The 27,176-nt window shown below is 46.9% G+C and overlaps 1 protein-coding gene across 5 annotated transcripts in view; it reads right to left on the reverse strand.

Annotated features, from left to right (window-relative positions):
• Nucleotides 1-12,478: 12,478 nt before the first annotated feature.
• ARHGAP17 (Rho GTPase activating protein 17) overlaps nt 12,479-27,176 on the reverse strand; it is a 1,009,368-nt gene continuing 994,670 nt past the window's right edge. For 4 of the 5 annotated variants that reach the window (XM_069647362.1, XM_069647363.1, XM_069647360.1 and 1 more), the window contains one exon: nt 12,479-14,282. Coding sequence is in view for 3 of the 5 variants with exons in the window: in XM_069647363.1 (XP_069503464.1) it covers nt 14,155-14,282 (128 nt within the window). In the remaining 2 variants the exon portion in view is untranslated. The remainder of the gene's footprint in view (nt 14,283-27,176) is intronic. The other variant, XM_069647361.1, reaches the window with a different exon arrangement.

The raw sequence follows: 27,176 nt of genomic DNA on the forward strand, positions 1-27,176 counted from the left end.
GTCACTGCCAGGCAGGCGGCGATGCAGGAACATTACCCCTGCCATAGATAGAAGAACCATGAGGGAAGAGAGAGAGAGCTATACATCCCAATTTCTGTTACTCGAAAAATGGGGGAACAAGACCACAATACATTCCATGGCCACACATGGATCGAGAAATTTAAAAAACAAGCTTCCCTTGCTGACATCGGGAGCCGGAAAGTGGATAGATGAGTTAGAAAAAATGACAGGAGGGAGCACGTTAGCTATAGGGGATATCAAGTGTCTCCTTATCGCCATACTTAGTGAGAGAGCAGACAATGTGTGGACACGGGCGGGTTACCCCGGAATGACCACAATCAATAGCGCGCATGACGGAGCTCCATTTAACTATAGAGCTGCAGTATGGACAGCACTACGGGTGCTGTACCCAGACACTTCTGATATGGGAGCTATAATGACACATAAAATTATAGAGTCTTAGGATCCGTTAATTTACATACAGAATTTTAAAGACGCTTGGGTACTCGAGACTCATGAATCTTGGGGGAAATCTATACCTGTATTCTACCATCTATTGTGCCAAGGGCTGCCAGAGCCAGTACAGAAACAACTCAAGAAATCAGTAGGAATCGAGGCTAAACCTTGGTCAGAAATACAGCTGACCATCGCACACTATTGCAGGCTACTGCAAGAGAAGAATTGCAAAAAAGGAAGCTACACGAAAGGGTGAGGAAGCGAAATTGGTGCAGAAGAAATTGTCAAAATATGCTCTTGAGGGGGCCATGATAACTAGCGCAGCTGAATCAAGCATGCAGCAAGTCAATAATCCACAACCGAATAATCAGGGCAATACGGGGTTTTACCCCCAGGGAAAGAGAATTTAGAGGAAGAGGATGGCAGAGCAATCAGGGAGGTTTCCAAAACAATCTAGGAAGTTTTCAAAATATGCAACATGGTAATCAAGATAAGTCAAATGGGCAAATGATCCGACCACCGCCAGTATGTTGATTGTGTGGAATGACAGGGCATTTAGCGCGCACATGCAGAAACCAAGGCTTGGTGCAGAACACCAAGGGACAGGAGCAGGCATGGTGAATCCACCTGCGCCTTTATAACAGGGAGTTGCACAGAATCACACAGTGCAGCAACAAGCGCCAGGAGCGCAACACGGTTGCAACCTCAGAATACAGTGAGTTTTCCACAAGGGCAGTCCCAACAGTCAACACTGCAATTGTCACAAACGATGAGCTCAGGGCAGACCATGAACCCTGGAATGGGAAATAACTCTGCCAATCGGGGAAATCCATCAGCATACAGTGGGCCAAAACTTTATATGGACTAGGACAGCTTACTGGGAACCCCGATATGTTCTATCCTATCAGTGACACCAGACCCTCACCGGGAACCTAGGGTGGATGTCGTTATATGGGATAAAGAATATTCCTTCTTAGTTGACACATGTGCAACACGCTCGTGTATACGTGAAGGCAAGTTTTCCTTGTCCAGAGTTTCACAGGAGCTACAAGTCGTGTTACCTTCACAAATGCACTTCCAGTCTCTACAGGAGAATGTGAAATGAATGTGCCTTTATTATATTCACGACAGACCCCAGTAAACCTTTTGGGTCAAGATTTAATGACAAAGTTAAACATGACAATCTCTTTCACGGAGGAGGGCATATTATGTTCAACTCCAGGAATGCTCTATTCAAACGTATGCGAAATGATTAGAGCTTACGCAGGACACACAACCATGAGGGCTATACCATTAGAGCCAGAAATATTTACATACGGAATGCGTGTGCTAATGGCAGGGCTGCCAGGCCTTGCAGACAGAATCACGAGAGCCCCAGATGAGTTCCTATTTAGACCAAGAATACCGATGCATGAGGAGAAGGGGCAAGAATTTCCCTTGATGATACACACAGTTGCAGTAGAAGGGAGAATGGCCTTGATTGATGGCTAGGACGACGAAGGCCGATAATGGTGCGTAGTAATCACCATTGAAGGATATCGATTGACTGACTTCACCGATGACTACCTGTTCGAAGAACAAGCAGATATGGGAGAGATAATGGTGGAAGTTAGTCTCACCTTTTGGGTGAAAATGATCAAAGAGAAGTGCCTCAAAGAATGATGTTGGCATGAAACCGTCCTGAATATTTTGAGGATGATGTGGCCAGGTGCCTCTCTCAGTATGGAGTACAGGACCCTATGACGTAGGCCTCTTGAAAGGCGTTGAAGAAGTGAAAATTAAACTGAAACCAGGAGCAATTCTACCAAAAGCCTGACAATATCCCATGTCCAGAGAGGCAGATGAGGGGATTTTTAAGACAATTTCTGCAATGATGGAGCAGGGCATCTTAGTGACGTCAGAGTCGTCATGCAATACCGTGGTTTATCCGATCAAGAAATCAAAGGGAGGGTCTTAGAGGCTAATTCAAGATCTGAGGCAAATAAATGATATTTTTGAGGCCGAGTTCCCTTTAGATCCTAACCCGGCTACAATCCTATGTAATATACCTGTTGAGGCAAAATATTTCACTGTAAATGACTTGAAAAATGCATTTTTCTCAATCCCGTTGCAATGTGACTTACAAGATCTGATGTCATTCACATTCATACAGATGCGCCTGAAAAGCACAAGACTACCCCAAGGGTACTGTGAGTCCCCTTCTATTTTTAACAGAGTCCTGCAGATGGACCTAAGCAATATTGCATTAGAAGGCATTGTCCTGCAATATGTGGATGACATCTTAATCTGCAACACGACCGAGGAGCAATGCAGACACGATTCTGTTCAGCTATTGACTATACTGGCTGAGAAAGAATATAAGGTTGACAAGGAAAAGCTACAATATTGTCAACGAGAAGTGCTGTACATAGGGCAGTTGATCTCACATGAGGGAAAGAGTGACCCCAGAAAGGGCTGAAGCCATACTGAACACTGCTAAGCCACAAACGAAAAACAGATGCAGAGCTTTTTAGGCCTATGCAACTATGTCAGAGCATGGGTCTTCGACTATAGCTCTTACACTAAGCCTTTACTTCAGGCCCAAGTGACGAAAGAAAAGATTGAATGGTCTGAGACCATGGAGGAAGGATTTGCTGAACTTAAAAGAGCTATTTTCACAGCACCAGTTCTAGGGATTCCCAATTATGCAGAGGAATTTTACCTGTTTTTACACACGAATGGCAGTGTTATGACGGCAGTACTCACACAGAGAACCACATTGGGGTAACAAGCCCCTGGCATACTATAATGGACATTTAGAGCCAGTAAAGAGAGGTCATTTCCCATGCAAACAGAGTTTAGCTGCCGCAGTGTTTGCCATAGAGAAGGCTACAACCACTGTAATGGGCTGCTCAATGACGTACGTCTAGCACTCGCTTTTTGCCATTCTAGAGAAACCGAAGGGCACATTGACATCTCAAAGAGCTTCTGCTTATGAAGTGATTATATCAAATCCATCAATTAAGGTAGTCCGATGTAAGCTAGTGAACCCAGCTATGTTTATAGCAGAGCCAGTCACTGAAGGAGAGCCAATACATGGCTGTGCAAACTATGAAGAATTCTATGAGATCCCCAGAGTGAAAGAAAATGCTTTGGCAGAAGGAGAAAGTGTCTTTATTGACGGTTCTTCAAGAATCGATCAAAATGATGGGCAAAGATATGCAGGCGTCGTGGTAATGAAACACACCACAAATGGAGAATTTCGAGTACTCCTTAGAGCACAAATACCATCTCACTATTTAGCACAGGCTGCAAAATTACTGGCGTTGATACTATCTATTGAGAATCACGCAGACCAGGAAGTAATGGTGTACAGTGACTCTGCCTATGTGATGTCAACAGTGCACGCAGGCTTAGCGTGCTGGAAAAGGAGGGGCTACCTCCAAGCGGACGGCACGCCAGTGCAGCACACAGCCTTATTGGACAGGCTGATAAAGGCAGTACAGCTCCCAGTGGGCATAGCGGTCATGAAATGCGCCACCCATACAAAAGGGACAGATTTGATCTCGCACGGAAATCAAGCAGCAGACACAGAAGCCAAACGTATGGAAACGTATGGTTGCACGGACTACACCTGAATGCTATAACAGTCTAGGGCAAACACAGTTGATGGAACTCCAAGGGGAGGCACCACAGGAAGAGAAGAATCTTTGGAAACGACAAGGGTGTTCTTTAAACCCCTCTGACGGTTTGTGGCGACAAGACAGCACTGGTAAACCAGTGATGCCTGTAGCCCTATTAAAAATAGCACTGGAGCAGTTACATTATCCGGCACACATGACAGAAGAGAATTTAGCAGCAACACTCGCAGAAGACTGGTTCATACCGAATTTAACCGAGTATGTAGCATTTTATTATAGTAAACTGTATAATCTGCCAACAATTCACAGCTGGGCACACATTAAAAGTAATGAGGAGTCATCCCCAGGCAAAATGGGCCTTTTCAGTACTTGCACGTCGATTACATCAACATGATTCAAGTATGTAACGGGTAAGGATACTTAATTGTTGTGGTGAGTCCATTCTCTAGATGGATTGAGGAAGGCCCTTGCACACACCCAGACTCTACCTGTGCGGCCACATTTTTTATGAGAGAAGTGTTCCCCAGGTGGGGGGTGTGCGAGGTCATGAGATCAGATAACAGAGCTCACTTTGTAAACGAGACATTAAAACAGATTAGCTTGCTGCTTGGTATAAAGCACAAGTTCTCGTCGGCGTATCATCTGCAAGGTAGCGGACTCAGTGAGAAGCTCAACAGCTTATTAAAAGGAAAGAATAGCCAAGTTGAAGCTTACTCTAAGAAAGGGATGGTTGCACTGCCTTCCTTTGGCACTGTATGCACTCAGGAACCAACCCGGTTCCAACCATCATCTTGCGCCACACAAGATAGCCACAGGAAGAAGAATGCGCACTCCATTGACACCCTGAGATAGAGCTAGATGTGATGCCCAGTCCACAGGAGAGATCTTGGGGTCTGAAATGCAAAATTAGCTGAATTGCATGACATCTTGCCTTACTGTAATTTCAGACCAGCTGCAGCGACGACGAAAAGGGTTCAGGGCAGCACGGAACACAGAAGGAGATACTACTGCAGACACAGCTCAAGGACTTTGTGTACCATCCGGTTTCCCTGGAGATCCATACAAGGAAAAGGTAGGAGGAGCCAAGATTTAACGGCCCCTTTACAGTGGAGGACTGCACTCCTTCCGCAGTGAAACTACAAGGCAGGAGAGCTTGGATTTTCCTGGGCGATATCAAACCCTACATCGGAGAAGGCCCCCTGCCTGCACCCCAACGCGAGGATACTACGAGCGACGGGGAAGAACCACAGCACGTGCAGACGAAATCCATGATGAAGAAAAAGGACGCATGACCAGTCAGACAAAGACAAGGATCTTTTTGCAAATTGTGGCTTAAAATTGGACACTTCCTCTGAGCAAAAAAGGGGATAAGGACATAAACGAAGGACACTCTGTGCATCCTAGTTGCAGGGTGAAGAAGAGAATTGTACATATAAGCCACAACATAGTCTGTTGAACTTGAAATAGAGGCACAATACAACTGTGACGAGGAAAGAACATGCCAAATTTCGATCGAGTACACATAAATTGGAAGAAAATACAGTATCCAGACTCATTTCACACCGAGACCATATTCGGAATCGCTTATGGTGTTCCCCAGTAGCAATATCACCCAGGATGTGGTGACATACTTCCATCTAGTGCTAAGATAATACCCGCCATTGGTGGGGAGAATCACCAGTCTCACTGACTTTCTTCAAGATCCCGAAAACAAAAAGGCAATAAAGAAGATTGCTTACTGTAATTGGCGAACAATTTCTCCTACTTCCCGAGTACAGCGAGGAGAAGCCAAATGTCCCAAGCAGAGAAGGAAGTAAATGAACTTGTCAATACATTATTCTTTCGAATAATCAAAGACTGTCCAAATCTTGTCGGAAGAACGACAGACACTCCCGTTTCTTCGAGATCCAGCGAATACAGAGCATCTGAGCACACTCCTAAATAACATTGTGATCTTAGTTGCACTCCACGCGAACTGACAGTGCAGACATTGTTTACATTTAAGAGAAAGCATACAATCCTGAAACTCAGCAAGACAGGACGGATGTCCCTGTCACCAGAAGACAGCAGGGTGGCCCACAATGTCCTCTTTCGTTTAGTTACTGACTTTCCACAGCTAGTGGGGAGACCAATCGATATTGACGTCCTCACATTCATCCGAGATCCAGCTAATGTTGCACAGATGGGCATGCTCTTGCATGGAATCATACTGCAAGTAGAACTCTCTAACCATCAACAGAACTATATGAGGAGATTCTAAATGCTTTCCACCAAGGGACAGATCGAGGAAGCAGTGTCAAGGGGTTCACATTATTCCATGTGTTATTTTGTCTCTATTCTTCATACTGACCAGGATACAACATATCTTCGGGACTGAAGCAAATCCGAGGCGTGGACTGGGAGCGGACATACTTTGAACATGCACAGTAAAAGGACTTGCCGAAGTGTTAGTTTGATTTGATTTTTCCCATAGTTTAGTAAAGGAACTGTATCCTAACATAAGAGGTAATTCACTGCCCGCAAGAGGGGGGGACACTTGTGGGACACCTGAACCTCAAATACAGAATCCGAAAGACAATATTGTTTAAAGAAGTATAGTAAAAGGTTGACATTTGGCGAATGATTGAGATGGGAATCCAGAGCAGCAACCTCGTCCTCCTGCAGGAGGAACGACGTCCCTATTCCACTGGAAGTAAATGCTGCCGCCTGACATACAGGGGCTTAATGTATTTGTGTATTATATTCATCATTGTTTTACTCTCATTAACTCAGAACTGCATTTTTCATTGGTGCACAAAGCGTTGCAATTCCAGTGCACCCACCTAATGATGCACGCATGAAGCCTACAAAGGCACCCAGACCTTACATACTCATTCCCGTCCCTAGAAGATCTGATGGTGGGATGAATGAACTTGAAATGGATGTGATTAGCAATAACACACACAATTTGGTAACAAATGAAAAGGAAAGCCGGAGACAGGGTCGGCAAAGCATGAATGTGACAAGAGTACAGACAACTACGTGCATGCAAACACAAAATGCTCATGCACCAGACCTCATGTCAATGACTGCAGAACCACAATTCAAGGCATGGGAGAAGAAAAGACTGCCTATTATGAGAAATCCCACTACAAGCGAAGTGAAAAGACAAATGAAATAAGTTGAACCCCTGAAGAGACAAGAGGAGTTAGAAAATCGACCAGCAGAGACAGCATGGACAAACCCATATGTTCCAGTGAAACGGTCAAGTACAAGTTCTACAATACAGCCATACACTGAACAAATGCCAGCGTGGATATGGGCACTTCTAACCAAAAGGAGGCAAAATATATAACAGGACAAGGAAAGAGCTGCCAGACTTTCCTCAACTCAAACGGCACAGATGAGAAGGCCTGCACCATGGACCGGGATACCCGAGGATCCTCCAGCAAGTAAGAGCCATACAGATGCATTCAGGGATGTAGTAATCGCAAACTACATGAAAACCTTGAGAACCAAGAGAAGCATGCATGGCGACGACAGTGAACTAAACGATTACCTGGACAGCACAGCACAGCACATTTAGGAAACCACATTTGGTACCAGCACATGAAAGAAGTTGGAAGACGAAGTTCAAAAGGGGAATGCTTTGTTTGCGCACTCCTACCGTACAACATGGGAAAGTCCAAGACCTTCATAGCTGTAGAAATTGATGTTCAGACAGCACACTGTCTTTTACACGTAGCCATGTGCAAAACAAGAGGCCAGTTCATGGGTAGTGATGCCACACTGAAATGGGCAACTGAAGCAACTGATCCAAATGAAGACGATTATGTCCAGGACATATAGACAAGAAACAATGGAAAGACGAAACACATTGTGGTCAGATATGAGAAGCCTGGAGTTAAAGGAGCAGAAATCAGAAGAGAAGTAAAGCAGAAGCTAAATGCTCAAGGAAAAACCCCAGAAGAAGCTCGGAGATGGAAGAACAGAGGCCAAATGCAGATGTGGGGAACAGTGCTTTCACCAGACAGATGGGAGAAAGGAGTAGTGATATGCAGAGCATGGATGGTCTTCGGTCACTACGAGCCTACCATCAGCATAGTGCAAAATGGATGCAAGCCATTATGGCCAAAGCTTGCAAAACTGCTGACAGGGGTCGAGGACAGAGGAGGACCCTTGCAGATTGTGCCACTGGAAAACCCAAAATTCTGCTTCTGGAATAATGGCACAAGGAAGATGGGAGAGAACCAGAACTGTGGACGAGTTTTTGACACTCCAGGAATGGTTCATGGGACTGCCGTAATTATGGATCATTATTGGGCATGTGGATCCAAAGCATACATAAGACTGCTGAAAAACTGGGGAGGTATATGCACAATAGTGAACGTCCACGTTCCAGCATTAGTGAACCCAAAAAGTGACCTGAATATTGAAAGTCTCCCGAAAGAAGATGCTCGCCAGAGGAAAAGGAGATCTGTGGAACTGCTAACTCAGATGAAGAGAGAGAATTACTTCTCCACCAAATCAGAAGATGCCTTTTATGCAATCCCTTATGAACATAGACCGTTTAGCCTTACTTCATCAGTGTTCACAACGATTTTCATGCCAAGATTTCAAGTTGGAGCAAATAATAAATGGTTGCAGATAACCAGATGGGAGTTACTGCAGACCATCAACAAGACAATAAAAGGATTCAATGCAATTAAGGAAGACTTAAGAGCCATCTGACTGATGACTCTCCAGAACAGATATGTGCTTGACATGATCACAGCTATGGATGGATGAGTTTGTGCAAAAATCGGAGAATCATGTTGCACATTTACACCTTCTCACGATGAGGAAAATTGAACATTAACAGAAGCCATAGGTATGCTGACAAAACTGCAGAACCAGATGATTGATGAAACTGACGAAGTAGATGATGACCGCTGGTTTGGATCACTATTCTCATGGGTCCCACAATGGATGGCAGATGCATTCAAGTTCCTGGGAGCCCTACTAGTAATGATATAAATAGGCTTCTGTCACATTAAGAGAATAATTTCCCAATGCCAGAAAACTGTGAAGAAAGCCATAGGGATGAAGATCATGATTGACGTCAAGCCAGGATGGAAGCCCAAAGACCTGACTGATGAGGAAATAAGAGACTTTGTGAAGGCTAGCATTCATGCACCAGAGGGAACAAAGTTTCTCTACCCCAGGAAGCATCGAAACTATGTGGGAAGAAGTATTTACTGTACCCCAAATGGACAATGTCAACTAATGACATGGAATAAAGACAAACATGTAAGGGTCACAGGAAGCCTGAAAGGAGTAATAAAGATATGGACTCCAAAGAGACACTTCTTCAAACCATCATGTATAGATCCAGAAGATGAAGAAGGAATGAACCCAGGCGATGGAGTGAAGATGAATATAGAAGAACCAAGTAAGATGAATCCAAAGACGGAAGTGGAAGTGGTCGATGAATCACCGAGAGGTCGGGAGTGTAGAGGAGCTCCCAAATAAAGCCTGCACTCCAATCATCCATTTTGAAGTACCAGGAACGTTCACACCGAGATATGTGACATATGATGAGCAAATAAACCAGCAGAGAGCCGCAGTAGGGCTCTGCCCAGTGCCTATCAGAATAACAGCACCAAGTGAAGTACCAATACCAAGAAAACAATGGACAGTAAGGTATCCATTGAGGAAACCCTACCAACAAATGAAACGATATGAAGATTTCCTAAGTACAGTCCCGGAAGAAACCAAAAGGGTCTTAATGGAGGACGAATGGTGACGTCACAAGAACCCGGACTGACTCACATATAGAAGAAATGACGACCAGAGAATGACACAAAGAGATGAAACGCCATGAATAAGGATATCATGAACCTAAAGTGAAAGGACAATGTCGAAATGCAAAGAGGTTTAAAGCTGTAAGGAAGATGAAGGCATTCGACCAGCTTACACCTGTAAATATGCTTGGAACGGCAAGAAACCTAAGAAAACAGTGCGGCTTGCTATGCTTAGTAGAAGAATAGTGCAGAAAGCTTCATTATACCTAATCTACCTCAAAATAAAGCACAGTATTAGAAGTGTATTTCTACTTTGCACAAGAAGCAAAATCAACCCAGGTTACTAAAGGCCAAACTAGAACAGATTCATATTTAGCAAAACGAGAAGAGATGGCTGAATCGAAACTCCGCAGAGGCAACTCATGCCAGGAAAGCAAAGGTCATACGAATAAAAGAAGCGAACAGTAGCTACATCTAATTGAAACTGAGAACAGAATATCCTGCCTCTGAAAGGTTGAGATAAGAAGACGTAGGCAGGTGGCAGGCTAAATAAGAATCAAATACACAAATTGAGAGAAAAGAGAAATTCAAGGTTTGGGAATCACATGACCAGCCGAGCAAGAAGAAGCGAGGGTTCACACCTACACTTGGCGCCAGACCAGGAGGAGATATCAGAACTTTTCCAGACAGAAGATGCAGTGTCGAGGCCAACCACAGTGAACTAATTGACACATGGACCCTAAAGTGATGATTGATTGTAACCTTAATCGGAGGAAGGCCGGGTAACTAAGGGCCACCCCGCACCTGGCCAACCATTCTGCGTGCTGCTAAGCAAAGTGGAAAAGTATGCATCGGGTTGGTGCCAACCCAATCACAGTGGACCAAATAATCTAGGGTCCTATAGTTAGTAGAACCAATGAGATGTCGTACTTTTAGTGACGTCTACAGTAGTCATTTTTGAAGGAAGGGCTTAGATGCCCATCTGATAGTATTTACCCAATCTCCTTACTCCGTTACCATATACAGATATAGTACCTATAGTAAAGTTACCTTTTCCTAACCAATAGAATTGCAGGTTAACTTTTGAGTGTTACACGTCAGTGATGACGAGTTTTGAGTATAAATGTTACAACTTGTATGAAGTTTGTTGGAGTTTGAAGCGAGAAGGACGATCGCATCACTGATATCCATGGTTCCCCGTTTTTTGTACTCGTCATTAAACTGACTCCCTTTGCCAAACCATTGAGTTGTCCTTATTGATTGGTGTTGGAGTAATGCATCTGCACCCCCATTCATCTCAAGGGTGCAGCTATCTTGTCTTAAAGTACTTCTGAGCAAGCCTCGGCTCTATGGGCCGGCCGGCGGTCTCGGAGTATAATGTGTGTAATCCTTTCAGGGCAGACAACCCTGACTAGGAAGGATACAGCATAAGTAACAAACTGAGAAGCACAGCCTTTCTAACCGACTGAGAATCAAGCTTCCTGCACACTTGTTTGGTTTCCCTTAAACCTGCTGCACGTCTATTTGAATATCCAATTCTGTTTGTAGACCTTGTGTTGTATATAATAAACATGAGGTATACACCCCATCTTAGGTTCAGATCATTTGCAGATCACCCAGTTTGTAACAGATCCTTGATGATCTTTGAAAAAAATATCAATTGAGCATGTTGTTGTAGGCACATGTCGTCCCTCTCTAATCATTTAGCTGGACAAATATTTCCACCACCCTATCAGCAAAGTTGTAGCAAGGGAGGCTTCCAATCTGTAAATTTGTGGTTCTTACACAAAATCAACTTTATAATCTTTGCACTGTGCATCAGGATTTAGAAGATTTCCATAACTCTGAAGCGTCATTTTGGAGCCATTTCCTTGTTGTATAGTCAGGAATGCATAAATGTGTAGAGCCGGTAAAGTGTAAGGGAGAGGGTAGTGACTTACCTGTTTTGTTGAATCCCTTAACTGTGTAATTTCCGATGGTTAACAGAATGACAGCCAATGGGAAGGACTATGCCCCACTGGAGATTTTGCCCTCAATGATCTATGTATGGTTGTGGGCAGGGCGGGTTTCTACAGAATTATTGGTGGCTAAGGGGATAAAGGGAAAGCAGCATTTTACGATTCACTGTAGAATGACTCGTATGCTACATTACAAGGCCTCACTTTATGGGGGAAGTTATGATTTCATTCTTCTTCAGTTCGTCCCATAGTATGGAGTTTGTTGATGAGACAATGGTTTGGGCTTTGTTCATGCACAGTGCTCCTCTTACTGATAGGCCATAAAGCGATGTATGCCTCTAGAACAGTTTGGCCAACATTTGTAGAATATATGGCTGCATTCCCTCAAGGTTATGGCAGTGGTTATCCACATGCATTGTGCTGTCTGCAGTTAGCCAAATATTCAGTTTATTTTTTTTTAAGGAAGCGCTGGGTACATTTTGTTTGATCATTTATGTTCCAAGACCATCTGAATCATTGAGTTTTGGAAACTTAAAGGAAAGAACTTCTTATTTTAGTAGGAGACAACCTAAAGGTTACAAATTGTTAATCCAGTACCGTTTAACATACACTTTCGAAACATTTCTTTGCAAAATTAGGGCATGACATAAGACTTCTTACAAACATAATACCAAATACTGTATTCCAAGAAAAACAAAATCACTTGACTTTATTGTTAATAGCACATGTAATTTTGCACTTAGTGATCGGTCTAAATGAACCGACTTCCACGCCGTTTTATAAGCGATATATATATTTTTTCTTTATAAAATGGTAATAATTTTGAGTTCTTTTACACAATGCCTGCTGGATAAAACAAGACATTGCGTGTGGGAAGTGCACTTAACAGAAACTGGAGAACCGCAGTTATGCATATTCTACAGATAAGAGGCAAGGTTATCATATTGGTGTGTAGATGCTGATTGGCAGCAGGTAGCTTAAATAGTCGATATACAAATAGCCCTATAATGAGACCATAGAATACACTAACCGAGCCCTCAGTACCATGAGTTCTCTGATAATGGGCAAAACGAAAGGTCAAGAAAAAAATCCATAATAATGATTTTGCTTTAAGTAACTTCAAACCAAGTTCCATCAAGTGCTTACTGCTTCTAGGCAGGAACCATTGAACTGGCATGACTGTGCGTGATCATCCTCCATTCCTACGCCAAGCAGGAAACCCAAGACTCTGCTGGAGTAAGGCACGTACACTGGTTGCTTAAGTTGAACATGGTTGGCCATTCAGAGATCCGCTCGTACAAGGGAGGCCACATCCAGGATAACAAAGACATAGAAGCTTACAGGTTTGACATGTGTTCAATATACTTTTTCAGCAAAATAAAAGGTATGTGTCGTGGGATGCAAAGGTGCCTCTCTAAACTGTTTCTTAATCTTTAACAATTTAACCTTAAACAGTATCTTAACCACCCCAATTCCCCAAAGAAAATCCAATTTGCCATTTTATCACATTGTAGGATATCAAACCATGTCATCATCAGCACACAGTACGTCATAGTTGCCCCGCTCCAGCATTTTGCCTTGATTCCTGGATGGACGACATCCCACATCCCAAAAGCACAGGAAGAAATCGGACTGGAGTAGTTAAGAATTCATTGAGTAGAGATGGCACCACCTTGCCACTGTACAGAGAAGCTTGGTTTATGCAGTAAGACTTGAAACTTTGTGTCTACTGTCACCCAAGAGGGCAGCCAAATGCAAGAGTCTGAAGGTCTGATTCCAAAATAACTATAAACCAAGAGGACATTTCCACCTAACATGGAACAGATCAGGCACAATAATCCATCCAGTATCCCAGCAGGCAACTGATAACCAGCAGTTACCACTGGCTCTGGGGAGGCTCTTTGGGTTTAGACTAAAAGCACAAAAAAGCTTATAGCAAGTCCACATTGGAATGTCCTTCAACAGGTGTCCACCACAAAAGAACCGCAAGTAAAGTGAAACTTATGGAGAGTGGCACAAAGTGGGCATGAAGGCCTGATCCCTTATGCAAGAGCCTTAAATCTTGCCCCACAAGATGCAGAATCAGGCGAGTGGTCACAAGTCAGCATTTCTAACATCCGGCTTCAGCATCTCCAGTAGAATTTTTTGTTCCCAAGACTCAGCTCATTAATCTTCTTTGCGATCTAACTTCACGAGGGCCTAAAGATCAACCTTCAAAAACGGCTTTTCATTGTTTCATTGTTTCATTGTAAACTTTCGTTCTGTAGTCCAAAAAGAAGCTTTCACTGTTGATCTTGATGGAAACATTATTGCGCACTTTGGTGGAAAGGCTTAGGCCGGGTAGTTTTGTCTCTTGTCTCACAGTGCTGTGCTTTCAGTGTCATTCTCAATATCCAGTGTGAGGAGGTGGTTGTGCAATATTTTGCCGAGTGCAGTCGCAGGCGAGGGATCCTCCGAGAGCTGTGCTTGCACATTGGAGTTGGTGTCTAGACAAATAAGAGACAAGGTTATTAGCGAGACATATGAAGTGTTTGCAAACATCCTTCAAAATATAATGCACACAGTAGGCCATGAGACTTAGCCCAAGTTCTCCAAAAAACAAAACTTGCAAATCTGCATCTCAATGTTTTAGGTATGAAGTGAGTGAGCAATTGGAATACTAGAACAAAAAAGGATCTAGTTGGTATCCTGTCCCCAACAACGCATTGACATTCTTCAAAGACGAAAGGCTAGGCTGGACATAGCACATACCACCCAAATGAACAGCCAAGGAACCACTCTTGGTGACAGCAATAAACTATGAACCATTATTTGGGAGTAGTATTCGTGATCGTAGAGTGGTTGCAACATTGATCAAAAAGGGAACAAAGCAGTGGCCTTCTCCCTCTGCTTGCAATTTATAAATGTCACCTGTTACAAAGATATGCATTCTCATATATGCAAACTCCCATACAATCAAAATATATGTATTGCTTACCCTCTAATATTGGGCAGAAAATTCACATTATGCAGATATTACAGTGATTCTTTAAGTAACAACTGTTTGTGAATTTAAGCGCAGCCCCCACTGTGCTGTATCATTACCAGACAGCTTGAAGTGAGCATGCAAGAGCACACCACTAAGTCAGATTTCAGATACTCGTTACCTCAACAATTTATTTGCATCTGGTGATGTATCCACTGCTTGGGGACATGGATGGATTTTTCTACGATTGACAGAAAGAGTTGTAAAACCTCACAATGATGCTGCACTCTATGAGGAAATAACACACAATATTGAATGAAAAGAAAAAGAATGATGCCCTTTCCTATTCCAGGTTATTAGAGGGTTAATGTCCTCCCCATTAAAACCCAGCAACATTTCTGAGGAGCATCAGAGGTTGAACTTTGCCTCTTAGACAAGTGTTTTGATGTCCCACCTGGAGCCCCTTGTTCTTACAACATTTATTCTATACCTGGATCATATAAGCAAGGTGACAGCAAAGGATGTATGTGGACTTTTCTACTGCCAAGTCCATGGGTGCATGGCCTTCTGGAAAAGGAGACTGGGCCGGCTTTCTAACTACTTCCCTGTCATAAAGGATTGAGATTGTATGTCCAGATCGGAGTACGATTGTCCAGAAAAAGAACACATTTGGGAGTCTCCAGTGGTTCCTGCTCGTACCCCAGGCTTATGCTTCGATGCCTTTGGCATAGCCCCAGTGAACCCTGGGTCAGAGATCACAGTGGCAGCACCAGGAAGAGAAATAAAACAGGGACAAGTCATATTTACTTTGTTTTTCACGACCTTTGCCCTGACCACACGCCTTCCACTTCCAGCAGCAGCCAGAAGGCTGAGCACAAGGCTTGAATGGCATAAGGGGTGGGATAAATCATGGTTGCTCATTCATTTCCTTGTATATGATGACTATAAGAGGTACTTTAGGCATTTAATAGGAGAAGTACAAGGCGCTACTGGTCTAATGACTCGCAACCAAATCTCAAGTTACATCTTTTGGTACACAGCTGTATAGCGTTGTAATTGTATTGTATTTATATAGCGCGCCGAGCCCCGAGGCAACTGGTCACATTTATCAAGGATATATAGATATAGATATATATATACACACACACACTTCTTAGGTACAGAAAAATATGCACAGATACAGGCATGGAGCATCAACATTACATGCATGAGATATGAACGGAAGACACATTACCTATCAAAAGAATTTATATGAGTTTACATATATAGCCTCGAACACGGCGTTTGTACAAAGATTACATGATCGGCTATGAGAGTGTATAGCGCAAGTTTAGATGTAGTGGCTTAGTTTTCGTTCAGAGTGAGCCAGGTTTTGGCCCCATTGCAGAATTTATGAATGGAAGGTTCTAGCCTGATGTTTGGCGGTAGTGTGTTCCAAGTTTTGGCAGCGAGGACTGGGAAGCTTCTGCCACCTGTTAGGGTTGTGAGGAGGTAAAGGAGGGAAATTAAATGTTATGTACGCCCCTTGCATATTACTGCAATATGATAAGAATAGGCCATGTTTAAACACTATTTCTTGCTCATGTGAGGCGAAGACTGTAGATTGTGCTGTGCATGTGTTCGTAATGAATGCCCCTCGCCTACCTAATTGCTCATCTTCACACTTCTTGCATCGGTCATGTTTCCCTTTTGGCATATGCAAGCGTGTTTTAGGCTGCCACTTTCTTCAGTAAAGCGGCACTAGCAGGTGTAAGCCGTCATATTGCAAGTGCTCTCTGCTGCTTCAAAGTGTGTGTGAATCTTTAAGGAGTATACTCACCTTGACTAACTGAATTATGACAGGTTGACCTTTCAGATAACACTGGCTTACTTGAGAGAACTCAGCTTGTGTCAAAGGCTTGTATAATGAGGCTTTGTTCTCTGCTAGCAAGATGAGTACGAAATGCCACTTTGTCCTGTTGGGACCACCCCTTCCATTGGAAAGCATGTATTCAATTGGGTATAAGAACAGGGCACTGAGGGAAGTGGGTAGACACTTGTACTGAAGTCTTGTGTTGCTATTTGGCCTGTTCAGTCATTGCTTTTTACTAATACAGTGTTCACCAATCCACCACAATTATGCGTGGTCATTTCCCCCCCCACAAGATTGGTACCGTAGGATGTTGAATTCCTGCTGATCTGCGGCCAGGTGCAAAGGTCGCCAGGCGCACTTCCAGGTGATCTATGTGGGCCCAGGACAGACTATTTCAATTCGAGGGGAGAGCTGGTCAGAGCGCCTGGAGACTCAAGGAGGTCAGACAGAGCAGGTGTGGAAGAAAAAGCCAATGGAAAAATCGTGGGTTGGTGAACGCAGGTAATTGTATCAATGTATTATAATGTCTTGTAGTGTGTGGTCTAAAAGGGGCGGGGGCAATATTTGTCTGAAATCTGAAGCTGAAACCTGAAGTATGAAACATGTTATTTTCCGAAGATGCAGAAGGTTAAGTACCCTGCCTATAGGACTGTTTATCTGAATAAGGAAATAATAAAAGTGGTTGGCCACTGCAGTGTAAAAGCAGCAAATCCATGCTCCTTACTGATAAGAGAAGAAATGAGACCGCTGTGACAGTCAGAGTAGTAAAGTAAAGTGTTCTGTATGACCAGAAAGAAAATATTTTGGATGAAAGTCCTATCATCGTCTTCTCTTAACCCGTACCTTGTTACTTGAAATTCTAAATGTGCAACTCAGTTGTTATCCTGCTTTGTATTTCATGCTCTTCTCTGTCTTAGTAGGTAGTAGCTGCAATATGCTTTGTTTCTACCGATTAGGTGTTTTGTCTTTGACCCTTACCTATCCATGTTTCTGAAAAGCGGAGTACCGTTATGCATTGTGGATAGCAACAGGGGATATAGGCTGTGAACCAGCAGCCATCTGAATCTGACCAACACCTGGGGTGTTCCTGAAATTTCTTTAACGGGGAGGAACAGAGGCTGGGTGTAAGCCGAGCCTCCGGATAGATGGTACAGACCAGTTAAGCTAATGAGCTGTACCAATGCCACCAGCAGCAGGACTCAGTGCCTCCCGGTGTAGACAAAGTTAGGAACCGACCTGGCTCCATAATAAGCCATATGTTGTCTTATCCCTGTGAGAATGGGTTCAAGGCAGTCTAAACAAGTGCCACTTCCCCCCTAAAGGAAGTCCAGCACACTTCATGTTTACTCACTACTCGCCAAAAGCATGCAAGTATCTGGAAAAATGGCACAAATATATACACAGAGCGAGTCACCTAAACATTTTCCTCAGGAAGGTATATTCGATTTAGAAAGGGTAACACATTTACGTTGGGCATTAAAGAAGAAAGGTGCATGTGTACACCAATGCCAATGGGGTAGTTACCTCAACTTGTATCCCAAAGCTACTAAAAGACATACTGAGTCCAAGACCTGGGCACTGAAAGACACTCAAGAAAACTCCAGGAGCAACTAAACTATTGCAGACCGAGCACTCAAACCTGCAGGTACCGGCCCATAAGACAGAGTACAAACAATTATATCTGGTACGCCAAGAGGGGTGGGGGCAGTTAAAGGCATGTCCTGAGGATATTTTGGACACTTCTAACCAGTCTATTTTTAATGTTATACCTGATCAACATCTGACTAGTCCGTCGACCTATTATCAGTCCACTCCAATAAATATGATGGTGGTCCCATTCACTCCTGAAACAAAAGCTCAAATTTCTAAACTCTTTTTACCGTCCTGAGGCATGTTTGAAGGGTTTCCGAATACAATGCTTAATACCAGGACTGGTGCATTACCGTTTAGACAGCTGCAGTGAGGTAGTGATACCCTTGTTACTGTACACTCCCCATGGCGCTACTGATTTGTTTAATATTGAGATTCCAAAGATACCGGAAGATCATGATAAGTTCCAGGAGGAACTTCAGGTCATTATCGACCGATATCACCCCACTTGTGTTGATCCGAATCAGTGGTTTTGTTTGTTTGTTTATTTATTTATTTATAATGCGCTCCAGACCCGGAGGTTACCGGGCGCAGCAGAAAGTATATGCAAGGCTTACAATGTTACATGAATACAAATGTACAATGAATAAAATGTACAATATTACATAAATGTACAGTCACAAACTTAAAATATATTTAAGTGATTACCAGGAGAAACTAAGAAGTGTGCAAGAGTATACATACAGTATTAACAGTTATAAACATAATGAAGGTTAGTCATATTAAGGTGTCTAGGCATTGTTAGCATTAATGTGTTTAATGAATTTCATTCTGATGTGTGAGAAAGGTTTGTCTTCTCTTAGATTGGGTGGCAAAGCGTTCCACAAGTTGGCAGCTCTCACAGGGAAGCTGGTGCCACCAATTTCGACAAGTCTAAATCTGGGTACTACCAGGCAGTTGGAGTTGTCAATTCCCGTGGGTCTATTGGAAGCTTTTCTTTTTATTTTGTCCGTCAGGTAACTAGGAGCAGCATTATTAAGAGCCTTATGGGTCAAGGAGATAATTTTTAGATGTTACGAACAGTAATGCCCACAGATACATTTAAAGCATTCACTGACCGACTGGTGCGAACAATTATCCAAATGTGTCCTCGAAAGACAGATTGGTCCAAGATAAATGCAAGTAAGCAAGCCAAGGGAGAATATCCGACGGAATATTTCAAATGTTTAAAAAGGTGCTTTGAACAGTAGTCTGGGATTGTGGATGCCACGATTATAGCGCCCAAGTCGTGGTGGCCCAGTTTGTTATAGGATTGCAACCGAAAATGTCAGAATGAATTAAGGCAGTGTTTATAGGATGGGAATGAAAGTGTTTAGTGGAAGTATTGTTGGCTGCACAGCACTTTCATGAGAAGGCAGAGTGACAAACGAAAACCACTGAAGCCAAGCTTATGGCATTACAGATACAGAGTTTACAACCGCCCGAGGGAGGGGAAGGGTTCCCGCTAGCCGTTCTGGCAGAAGAAATTGAAAGGTATTACACAAACACGTACAGTGATCAGTGTAACTACTTTAAAGAGTTTGGCCACTGGAAAGCAGTGTCTCCAAACCGACCTCAGTACGATGGTCGAGGCAGACAGCCAACTGTGCTGAGGCAAACGGTGTGGTTTCTGCCACTACTACCAACTGATGTTTATGATTGCCAAGGGATCCCTAAACCTGCCGAACCACTTATTTTGATTGATCCTACTACCCTATATGTTGACTGTATTGCTGCTGGTCAAAAGGTTTCATGTTTTGTTGATACTAATGTGGAGTGTGATGCTCCAAACGCTTCAGAGTTTCCACAAATTATGCATTCTGATGATGTGATAAATGCTGCAGGTATAGGGGGGGTACTCTAATACCTCATCCTGTGTTCACTCCGCTTATGGTCATGAGAGGTACGATGTCAGACCAACATGCCTGTTTGTGAACCCTTTTGTTCACCTGTGACTGTTTGGATTAGATTCACTGTGCAAACTAAGATGCTCAATTTACGCTTTCCCTGATGTTGTATATATCTTGACATTCCCTCTCATAAAGAGCACAAGGTGCTGGCAGTATTACCCATTTGACCTCTGGGAACCGAGCTGACACCTCCTGTCCGTGAAAAGGGCTGTTGGACCAGGTCCCAATCAAATTATGGTCAACTCATGCAAACGACACTGGATATATGGAAAATCCGGAGGCAGTTAAAATCATCTTGCATCCTGCCAAGTCCTTGCCATGTGTACCTTATTATTCCATTTCCAGACAGACTGAAGGCGGTATATGTAGTATGATCAAATCCCTTCTCCAACAAGGCATCATTTCACCAACCCGCAGCCCCTGTACCACTCCTATTTTGCCTACTAAGAAACCAGGTAAAGCGGTGTATCGTTTTATTAAGGATTTGCACACAGTCAATGCAGCAGTGTTACCAGCTTTTCCGGTTGTTCATAATCCAGCTACAATTTTATTGTGTATTCCCAACACAGCCAAATATTCCACTGTTGTAGATTTGTGTCCAGCATTTTCCACCATACCCATACACCCAGACAGTCAGTACCTATTTGCATTTCCCCATAATTCAACTCAATACACGTTCACTAGGCTTCCAATGGTGTATGTAAAAAGCCTTCAGCTGGTCTCCCAAATTTTGAAGAAAGATTTTGATTATTTACAGTTTTCAGGAGGAACAAGTTACTTACCTGTAACTGTTGTTCTCCAGCATGGGTCTGGCATGGATTCACATGCTCATGAATATTCCCCGTCGTCAGGCTGGGAATCCTCGGTAAAGAAAAAACCAGTATCAGTTTCGTTTCTGATCTGTCTTTCGTAGTAATAACCAATCACTGGTCTCTGCGTCATACTGACCACAGCCAATGACTGCCCTCTACCTAAGCACCGCCTCTGGCAGCCATCTTCAGATTTGGAAGCACGTGAAGTGGCAGTATGACCAAGTGAAGAGCCGCAGAGGGGTAGGCGGGAGGGTTCGCATGTGAATCCATGCCAGACCCATGCTGGAGAACAACAGTTACAGGTAAGTAACTTGTTCCTTCTCCAGCATGGGGTCTGGCATGGATTCACATGCTCATGAATAAAGAATACATAGCAGTACACACATGCACAACCACGGGAGGTGGCAAAGGCTCAACATTAAGCATCACATAAACTCAACATTAAGCATCTTACCTCCTCACCAGGCTCACCTCAGGCGAACAGGTTGCGCAGCACTGCTTGGCCGACCCTGGACTCCTCCCTGGAATCCCGGTCGACGCAGTAGAATTTCGTGAAGGTGTGCGTCGACCTCCACGTAGCAGCCCTGCATATGTCCAGCAGGGGCACACCAGATAGGAACGCCGTGGTAGCTGCGATCGCTCTGGTGGAATGGGCTCTCGGACGGCCAGGCAGCGGTCGGTTTGCCAACCGATGACAGTACATGATACAGCCGGAGAGCCATCTGGAAATGGAAGCCTTCGAGAGAGCCTTCCCCTGATTGACAGGTCCAAAGTTCACAAAGAGTTGTGACGTCTTCCGAAAACACTTTGTGCGGTCTACGTAGAACTTCAGCGCTCTAGCCACATCCAGCGAGTGCAAAGTCCTCTCAGCCGGCGACGAAGGCGACGGGAAGAACACAGGCAACACCAAGGGTTCGTTGAGATGGAAGTCCGACGGCACCTTGGGCATGAAGGAGGGGTGCGTCCTGAGCACTACCCTCGTGTCGTGGAAAGTCAAGTACGGGGCCTTGCAGGAAAGGGCCTGGATCTCTCCCACTCGTCGTGCGGAGGTGATGGCCACAAGAAAAGATGTTTTCCACGATAGAAACTTCAACGGGGCCGAGTGCAGAGGCTCGAACGGAGGTCCCATGAGCTTGGTCAGCACCACGTTGAGCTCCCACGCCGGGGCCTTCACCGGCGGGAACGATCTGAACAGTCCCTTCATGAACTCTTTCACCAGACGATGAGACCACAAGGACGTCCGCCCCGTGGTTCTGGTGTATCGGGAGATCGCAGCAAGATGAATCTTGATGGACGCGTGTGCCAGACCAGCTTTGGCCAGCGTCAGCAGGTACGGCAGTACTTGGGGAGCCGTAATCCGTAGAGGGTTAATCTTCTGTGCGTGGCACCAGACAGAGAACCTCTTCCATTTGTGTCCGTAGCATTTAAGAGTCGAGGACGCCCTGGCCTTTGCAAGAACCTCTCTGCAATCGGCCGGTATGTCGTATCCTCCAAACTCTAGCGCTGCAGGAGCCAGGCCTGCAAGTTCAGCGACTTCGGGTCGTGGTGGAGGATGGCGCCTCCTTCCCTGGAGAGTAGATCCGCGTCCGCCGGCAGCTTGATCGGCGGGGACGCTGACAAGTCCAGAAGGTCCGGGAACCATATCTGCCTCGGCCACGCAGGTGCGACGAGGATCATCCTGCACCGTGACCTCTTGAGCTGGTTGACGAGCCGGATTAGCAGAGGCAAGGGAGGGAACGCGTAGAGGAACAGGCCCTCCCAGGGGAACGAGAAAGCATCGCCCATGCTCCTCGTCTGGGGAAACCTGCTGGCGAACCTCCGGCACTTGGTGTTCGTTGCCGTCGCGAACAGGTCGATCTGGGGTGTGCCCCACCGTCGGAAGAGGCGATCCACCAGATCCTGCCGTAGTTCCCACTCGTGGCACGAGCGCAGCTCCCTGCTGAGTGAGTCGGCGATGGTGTTTTTTATCCCTGCCAGATGAAACGGCACCAGAAAAATCCCTTGGGCGACGGCCCAATGCCACAGGTCCTGCGCCTCCTTGGACAGCGCTGGGGACCTGGTTCCGCCCTGTTTCCTGATGTAAAACATGGTGGTGGTGTTGTCGGTGAAGATCCTCACCACCTTGCCCTTGAGGGACGGAAGGAAGGACCTGAGGGCCCAAAACACTGCACGGAGCTCCAGGACGTTGATATGCAGGGACTTCTCCGTCGGGAGCCAGAGTCCCCTTGCGTGCAGATTTTCGGTGTGCGCTCCCCACCCTTCCAGGGAGGCATCCGTGGTCACAGTCTCCTGGTGGGCTGGGGTCTGGAAGTCCATGCCCGCCGTCAGATGCGCGCGGGTGCCCCACCACCGTATCGCTCGTCGGAAACTCTCGTCGAGCTTGATCCTTTCCTCGAAGCTGCCCGTCGTCTGGATCCAGCGCGCATCCAGGAATTCTTGCAACGGGCGCATCCGGAGCCTGCACATGGGAATGAGGTAGATGCAGGAAGACATCATCCCGAGGAGGGACTTGATGGACCTCACCTTGGCCGCGTCGGCCACCAACATCCGTTGCACCTTGCCCAAGATGGTCCTGGTCCTTTCCTCCGACGGGGAGGCCAGAAGGGACACTGTGTCGAGCCTCGCTCCCAGAAACAGTGCGACTTGCGCGGGCACCAGGTGGGATTTGGCGTAGTTCACGGAGAATCCCAGGTCTGTGAGGAGTTGGACGGTCCTTGCCGTGTGGACCACGGCGAGCTCCCTCGTCTTGGCGCGGATGAGCCAGTCGTCCAGGTAGGGGTAGACGTGAATCCCCTCGCGGCGCAGCTGCGCCGCCACCGGTGCGAGGCACTTGGTGAATACCCTGGGTGCCGACCGTAGTCCGAAGGGAAGGGCTTTGAACTGGTAATGACGCCCTTGGACCACGAATCTGAGGAATTTTCGGTGCCCCTTTAGGATGGGAATGTGGAAGTAGGCATCCTCCAAATCCAACGACGATAGGAAGTCTCCTTCCTCCAGCTGACCCAGGACGTGCTGGAGGGTGACCATCCGGAACTTCTGCGCCTTGATGAACTTGTTCAGACGTCGCAGGTCTAGGATGGGGCGCCATCCTCCCGTCTTCTTCTTCACGAGGAAGTATCGCGAGTAGACTCCGGAGCCCCGAAGCCTCTTTGGGACGAGTTCGATGGCGCCCTTTCTGAGCATCGCCTTTACCTCCAGGAGAAGTTGAGGGACGTGAAGTTCTTTCCTGGCCACGGGGGGGACGCGCGGGCACCTTCTTTGAAACTCGAGCGCGTGGCCCCGGGCCAGGGCGTCCAGCACCCAACGGTCGGTGGAGATGGACTCCCACACGCTGACGAAGCCCGCCAGCCGGCCTCCCACCGGGGTGCTTCGGTGGGGGCCCGACCCCACGGCCGGTTCAATCCTGCTTGGACGCGGCCTTGCCGCCTTGACCTCCTTGGCGACGACGGCGGGGTCCGCTAGACTTGCCTCGTCCTCTGTAGGCCTCTTGCGACGACGAGCGGGCCGCTTGACGGTAGGAAGCGAAACCGCCGCCGGAACCTTTGGAGGCGCCCTTGCCTCCGCCGCTCCGAAAGGGCGTTCGTCGTTGCTGCAGGACTCCAAGGGCCCTGGCCGTCTCAGTATCCGCCTTGATGGCCTGAAGGGAATCGTCCACTGTCTTCCCAAACAGGTTGTTCCCGTCGAAGGGCATGTCCAGGACTCTGGTCTGGACGTCCTGCCGAAAGTCTGTAGCTTTGAGCCATCCACGACGTCGAAGGCAAACGCCGTTGCCCAGCTGGCGGAACCCAGTGTCGGCGATGTCCGTCGCCACGGTGATGGCGTGGTCCGACGCCACCTCACCTTCCTGCAGGATCTCAAGGGCCTCCGCCCTCTTGTCGTCCGGCAGAAAATCCAGCAGGGGAGCTATCTTGTACCAGAGCTCCCTGTCGTAGCGGGCCACGATAGCCAAGGCGTTGGCCGCTTTAATCGTCGTCGCTGCCGACGAGATGACTCTACGTCCCATAGCATCCAATTTCTTTCCCTCGCCGTCCGGCGGGGAAGTTGATGTGGAGGCCGCACCCCCCCCCGCTTTCTTCCTGGCTGCCGCGGAGACGACGGAGTCCGGGGTAGGCTCGCCCGGAGGCATAGGGGGGCCGTGTCCGGGACCCGGTACTTTTTCTCGTACCGGTCTCTTTTAGCTGGCGTCGTGGAAGGGTTCTTGAGGAGGGAAAGGCCCTCATCCCAAATGTCGTCCAACAGAGGCACTGCGAGGACCGTCTTCCTCTTGGCCTCGCGCCGCTGATAAAGGAAGCCTTCCTTTTTCTTCTCCTCAGGGCAGAGTTGGAAAAGCTCGGAAGCCCTGGAGATCATGGAGTGGAAAGATCCGATCTCGTCGGGCGGAGAAGCCCTGGTGGGAGGCGACGACGGAAAATCCTCGTCGTATGCCTCGTCGTCCGTACCCGTCGCTGCCGTGTCAGTCCCCGTATCATCCCCTCGGGTGGACGGGGAGGAGGGCTGGACGGGGCGCGACGGTTGAAAAGGAGGTGGTGGATGGATCCTTCTTTTCTTGGTAGGGGGAACACCAGAAGGTCCCGGTTCTGGATCCCCCGACGGGAGAGGTTCCTCCGTCGGTAACGGTAGCCTCGTCCTTATCTCGGAGCATAAGGACTGTATGGCCAACAAAATGGCCGCCGAGTTGTCTTGCGGCGCTGGCAGGGGGGAATCCGACGGGCGAGCAGGGGCCCCGTCGGTATCCTCGACGATGTCGTCGTCACCTGCGTCGGGATCCATTCCGGCGGGCTGGCCTTCTTCCACGCCTAGGCCGTGGCTTAAGACCTCGATCAGCTCCTCTTCTGAGGTTGAGGCCGAATCTACGACGACGCCCTGCCCCCCCTTCTTCTTCCCCACGGAGGGTTTCACGGGGGTCCTATCGATGGGCACAAAGGAAGACTCCCTCCGCGGAGGCAGGGAGATTCTGGGCCCTGAGGTCGCCACCACTGGTGTAGCCACCACAGGCTGAGCCAGGGCCGCCGCGACCGTTTCGATAGAGGGCTTGGTCGGATGGATCAAGGCCTTCACCACCTTAGGTGCGCTCACCGCCTTATCCTTGAGGGAGGGGGCACTGCCACGCTCCTCCTCTGCCTTAGAGCTCGACCGGGGCCTCTCCAGGAGCTTCGCCGGGTGCTCGGCCTTCCTCTTACCCGACCCAGAGCGTTGGCTCGTGGTTGATGGTGCCGGGGAGGGTGCGCCCTGCCTGGCGCCCGTAGAGCCCGACCGTTCGGCGCTCCCGGTGCCAGCGGACTCGCGGTGCTTGGCCTTATGTTGGGCCCCCGTCGCCGGGGCGCCCTCAAAGGTCTTAGAAGACCGCTCGGATTTCTTCTTCTTCTCGCCAGACGGGCTCTTACCCTCCAGCCAGTTGGCGAGACGTTGATGGCGGTCCTTCATGGTCCGTTCCGACATGTTGCCGCAAAACGCACAGTCCTTCTCCACGTGCGTCTTGTCCTCATGAAGGCAGTAAAGGCAGAAAGAGTGTTCGTCCTCCTTGAAGACGTTCTGCAGCTGGCATCCAGGGCAGACCCTGAACAGCTTTCCGGGCGTCGAGCTTCCCTTCTCCTGGGCCATCTCCGAGACCGGGCCTGAGAAGCTTCTGGAGTCCTCCGAAGCGTAGCTCGACGAAATCTTCACCCTTGAGGGGCACAGATGAATCCGACACGGGTCCCCGTTGATCGGATGTAGGATCGGTGGAGCTTGAGGCTCTTTTGACCGAAAGAATCGAAGTTTTTTTGTGAAAAAGCGCGAAAAAAGCACTAACGCTCGAGAGCAATAGCACGAGGATCCCAACACATGAACGTGCGGTAAAAATCTGAAGATGGCTGCCAGAGGCGGTGCTTAGGTAGAGGGCAGTCATTGGCTGTGGTCAGTATGACGCAGAGACCAGTGATTGGTTATTACTACGAAAGACAGATCAGAAACGAAACTGATACTGGTTTTTTCTTTACCGAGGATTCCCAGCCTAACGACGGGGAATATTCATGAGCATGTGAATCCATGCCAGACCCCATGCTGGAGAAGGGTCTATATTTAGACGATCTGTCCCTGGCCTCGCCCTCCTTGGTAGCATTTGAGGAAGACACAATGGTCCTGTAGAATGTGCTTGCTGAGAAGTGTCACAAGGAATCTAAAGACAAATTCCAGTTATGTCTTCCCTGTGTGCGGTACCTGTGACATGAGAT

The sequence above is a fragment of the Ambystoma mexicanum genome, chromosome 2q, assembly GCF_040938575.1.
Source record: "Ambystoma mexicanum isolate Mex_15411 chromosome 2q, UKY_AmexF1_1, whole genome shotgun sequence".
Taxonomy (NCBI): domain Eukaryota; kingdom Metazoa; phylum Chordata; class Amphibia; order Caudata; family Ambystomatidae; genus Ambystoma; species Ambystoma mexicanum.